This window comes from Parasteatoda tepidariorum, chromosome 10 (genome assembly GCF_043381705.1).
Source record: "Parasteatoda tepidariorum isolate YZ-2023 chromosome 10, CAS_Ptep_4.0, whole genome shotgun sequence".
NCBI lineage: Eukaryota > Metazoa > Arthropoda > Arachnida > Araneae > Theridiidae > Parasteatoda > Parasteatoda tepidariorum.
The window spans coordinates 73,502,694-73,507,734 of record NC_092213.1 but is presented as its reverse complement, the minus strand read 5'-3'; the positions used below and the strand labels follow the sequence as shown (position 1 = coordinate 73,507,734).

At 30.8% G+C, this 5,041-nt stretch overlaps 1 protein-coding gene across 1 annotated transcript; it reads right to left on the bottom strand.

Annotated features, from left to right (window-relative positions):
- Position 1: 1 nt before the first annotated feature.
- LOC107436918 (uncharacterized) lies at positions 2 to 4,210 on the bottom strand (the record flags this gene model as incomplete). The annotated part of the gene is made up of 3 exons (XM_043056406.2): positions 3,317 to 4,210; positions 1,538 to 1,699; positions 2 to 994 (listed from the first exon to the last, which is right to left on the bottom strand). Coding segments are annotated over exons 2-3 (1,146 nt in total), but the record flags the coding sequence as incomplete, so codon positions are not given.
- Between the last annotated feature and the right edge of the window lie 831 nt (positions 4,211 to 5,041).

Below are 5,041 nucleotides of genomic sequence, written 5' to 3'. Positions count from 1 at the left end.
CCATATTCCCACCTTTGTAATCAAGGTAGGGTTGAATGTGGATTTCATCAAGCATCAGAGAAACATATCGTTGCTCTTCTTGCAGAGATGAAATCATTTGCTTTGCATACATTAAGAACATAGAATCACATTGCTCATGTTGTGGTGTCGTGTGCAACTTAGCACTAATTTTGCGTAAAGTACTTGGATCAGGTAAGGTTAAAGTACCAGACTGACGCAAGAATTTGTACGCTTGGGGGGAAATATAAAATAACAAGCAAGAGAGGATTAGAGTATTAGAAGAATACCTAAACCTCTCAGGCTTACACATTAAAAAATTCAACTGCTCTAAAATAAAATCAAGGGAAACCTTATGTTTATCCTCAACAATATCCTTCAAAGAAGTCAACAAAGATTCAACAATTTCCAAATAATAAGTAATTGGATCTTTCGAATCAATTTGCTGCTTCTCAAGACGTTCCAATGTATCAAAAATGTCATTTATTTGGCCAACAGCTAGAGGTAATTTTTTACCATCATGTTTTAGCAGTTTCTGGCCTTTAAAACTAACATGTAAACATAAATTATCATAAACAGTAACAACATATAAAACATTTGGTACATCTTCATCAGAAAAGTTCAAAAAGTTAACCTGTTTATCCCCGTTAAAAAGGGCATGCCAATTTTTTGGCAGAACTTTATCCCCTAGCAGCATTTTCAGCTTTGACAGTGAGTCAAAACTATTAGTCTCAGCATACAAACATGCTGCCTCTTCACTGGCTTTTAATGCCTCAGCTAGTTGAAGTTCTTCAATTTTTTGCTTTTTTGCTGAAGGACTCTCTCTTGAAGAACTAGCTGAGGACAGATATGAAGGGCAATTTTGGAATAGGCAGGGTACTGCTTCTTTTTCCAGCACAGGCCGATCCAGTGTGTAAGAAATGTGCCTTCCCGTCCTTTCATCAAAGTGGGAGGCCTCTCTTCTTATATCCTCAGCACGAAAATGCTTTTCACATACCTATAATTAATAACACACAATGAATATTCGCAATATAATATAATTGAATATGTTTTTTTTTCCTTTCTAAATTTTAATTGTTTTGTATTGCGATTATTATTATTAGTTTTTTTTTTTGGTATTTATAATCAGAAGATTTCTTCAGTTGAGCACAAGGCAGTTTTTTACTTATTTATCGTTTCAAAAATAACACTTTTGATAACACTTAGTTCCGTTGCTTTTTTTTAATGTTAAATAAGATCATTTTTTTTACTAGATGTAACTATAATTAATTTATATCAAATAAATGCTTATGAATAAAATGAAAACTAAATTTCCCAGAATTAATAGAAGATATTATGTATATTTCTCAAATTATTATTACCAGTCGTTGCAGCACTTAAATTTATCGCTCGGAAAAAAAAAGAAAAAAAAAACAAAGGAAAAAAATTAAAATCAACATGCGAATAAGGATGAGAATGATGTTAGTATAATCCCCTTCATTGAGAAAAATAAAAGTATTAAATAATAAGAAATTATATTTAAAAATTTTCAAAGACTTACTCTTGAGTGAGCAGTTATTTTGTAGTTCTTTCTTGGAATTTTCCGCAACCACAATTGCTGCAATTCAGCATCCTGAGGGAAACGAAACACAGAAACTTTATGATCTTCATCATAGTTCCCTCGACACATTGGGACGCAACACATATAAACCATGCTGGCTGCCTGAAAAATAAATAGACATTAAGACTTATGGCTGTAACTAAAATATTTATTAATACCTTAATGTCCAATTAGAATAATGAAAATAAAAAAAATTAAAAAAATTATTTCCCAAAAAATATGTTACAAAATATATTTCCTAGTTAACTGATTCTTAAATAAATTTTCTAAAGTTCTGGTTCATAAAAACAAAGTTCTGCGAAATGTACTCAACAATCTCTAAAATAAGTGTTCGTTAAGTAATTTATTCACTAAAATTTTCTTTATTCAAAATACTTTTTTTAAAAGTAAAAATTCTAATAGCTAAATATAAACAAATGTAACTTTTATCAACATTCTTCAGATAAACACATATGGTATTTTCCTACTGAAATTTGCTTAAATTTTATTTCATTAGAGTTAAAAATAACTACTTTTCATCACCAAAACAGTTTAAATTTCTTTGTAATGCTTGTTTATAATAATTAGTGAAAAGTAGTTTTCAAATATTGTAAACATTAAACCAATTGGTAATTCTACATTTCAAATAATATCTTAAAAAATATTTTTCTTAGTTTACAGATTCTTAAATAAATTTTCTAAAGTTTTGGTTCATAAAAACAAAGTTCTGCTAAATGTACTCTACAATCTCTAAAATAAGTGTTCGTTAAGTAATTTATTCACTAAAATTTTCTTTATTCGAAATACTTTTTTTAAAAGTATTATAACAGCACAGTAGAAGAACTATAAGTTAACAATGACACCAAACCTTGATATCGAAGTAGAAAATAATAATTTTATCCCCGAACATCAGTACATTTAGAAATTCTTCAATATTAAAATTCTTCTCAGACATATTTAAATTTAAAATTTTAATAGCTAAATATAAACAAATGTAACTTTTATCAACATTCTTCAGATAAACACATATGGTATTTTCTCACTGAAATTTGTTCAAATTTGATTTCATTAGAGTTAAAAATAACTACTTTTCATCACCAAAACAGGTTAAATTTCTTTGTAATTCTTGTTTATAATAATTAGTGAAAAGTAGTTTTAAAATATTGGTAAACTTATACCAACTGCTAATTCTACATTTCAAATTATTAGGTATTTTTACTGAGAAAGATATATACACATCTCTAATCTAACATCATAATGTACAAAACATTAGAAACATCATATTAGTATTACAAGAAATTGCATAGTTTATTCTTACAAACACTAAAAAGTTTAGCAGTAAATGTATAATTCAAACATATTTTAACCGATTTATTGAAATGTATATTTTATAAACAATTCTAGGGCTATTTAAAATCTTGAGCAGTCCATTTAAATCGCTTAGATTCATTTAAGATGCTTTAGCTGATGAAGTATGAATATAAAATACAATCGAATGCTTTTGTAATTTTATATTTGAACACTAAATTATGTTATTTTATAATTCAAATGGAAATAGATCAGATAACACATATAAATACATTTGGAACTCAAATAATGTCTCACAACATAACACCAATGCAAGTTAAATAATATACGTGCTTTCAATCCGATTTCAAACTTAATTTACACCATATTACAGTAAAATCTATTGAAATCAAACATAACACATTAATAAAAAAAATAGTAACTTTTACTTACTTTGATATCTCTTTAAATCTTCGATAAAAAATGAAATTCTGCTGCAACATTCACGTGTTCAATGGAGCTTTAAATGGCGTTCCTACGTTAAAGGTACAGACGCTATTACCTTCTCCTCGTGACGTCACGGAGTTGAAATAGTTGAGCCAGCAGGCCTTGACCTTCTAGTAGGTTATGCTCAGACAGGCCTTCTGTCTGAGCTGAGCTGTTACACAGAAAGTGTCGCTTTTTCGCCATTGTGTATGTGTAGTAATTTTTTAATAGCTGCTCGCCGCTGCGTTATTTTTCTTGGTATTCAACCTTACACTTATGTTGCGCGGCAGTTTTTAAAAAGTCATTAATTTCTTCACCTCCAAACGTTCCATCGCTACAGTTTAAACTCTTTTGGTGAAATTTTAACACTACTGCAAACGAAATTTTTTTTTTATTGGCTTACATCTAGAGCAGGTAATTCCATTTTGATCTTCTTTTCTTGAAAAAAGGAACTGTCCTAAATATGACGCTGGGCGTTAACCGGTTAAACTGTCCTGTGTGTAGACTGGCTATGGTAGCTGAAATTACCCGGTTGTAATTAAGTTCTGGAACAGAATTCTTCTAAGGTGTTTGGGTGGTGGTTTAGGTTGTCTGGCTATTGCATCAGTTTCAGTAAGGGTGTATAGATAAGCTTTACCTTGACCCGCCCCCACAGGGGGCATCCAGGGATACTGATTGCCCACCAGGGTACTGATCATTGAACAACTGTTCAAATATAAAAAAAATGGTCCAAATCGAGAAAACACTAGCAGGGCTGTGCAAATGAAAAATCAGTACGACATAAAATGATAACATATGTAAAGAAGTCCCTTAACGAAACGGGTTTCCTATAAAATAAAGGGCAGATGAAAAGACGTTCCGTTACAGAAGGAAATTCAAAATCAGTGTAGTGGGCCCTTTATCGTATATCATTCTCACTCTGTTGTTTCCTCGAATGTTCTGAATGTTTCCTCGGAAACCTAGTGTTTGGTGGAAGATGTAAACGGGTTCAGAGAGTTATGACTTTTTTTTAGCATTTTTGAAACCAGTAATTATATTCAGATATAAAATAAATAATCCTTTATTTACTTAAAATTTTACTTATCTTTATGATATTATTGAAAATTAAATGTCAGTAAAAAATAAATAAGTCTTATTTTGGAGAAAAATTACATAATTTATCAAAAAACAATGTATTGAATAAATTTCGGAAAAGACATGCGTTTATGAAATATTGCTTTAGCAATATTTCATAAACGCATGTCGCACTTCCCATCGCATTTTTAAAACCAAATAATAACTGTGATGTGATCATCACAATTGGCGATCGAAATGGGCTGCAGGTGGCGTAGAGCAGAACTCTCTACCTATAGCAACATTTCACATGCGTTCCCCATTAGCGTGTGGGGAGTCATAGAGGAAGGAAGTACGTTAGTTACATCTTTATATTTATTAAAATGCAACAGTTTTTTAAATATAATTTATTTTGAATTTTTCTACATTTTTAACTACTCTATGATGCTTTTATGAAATTTAATATCTTCTCCCAGCACACAGGGGGAGAGAGAGAGAGAAAATTCAGCAAAGAGGAGAGAGAACTGCGGGGAATACTGGTCTAACTCCAAAAGATAACGTCCCCTCTTTAGCGGTTGCGAGAATCTCCAAAGCCAACACGCTAGGCTCTGAGCTTTGAGATTTCGCAGAGACCAAAGG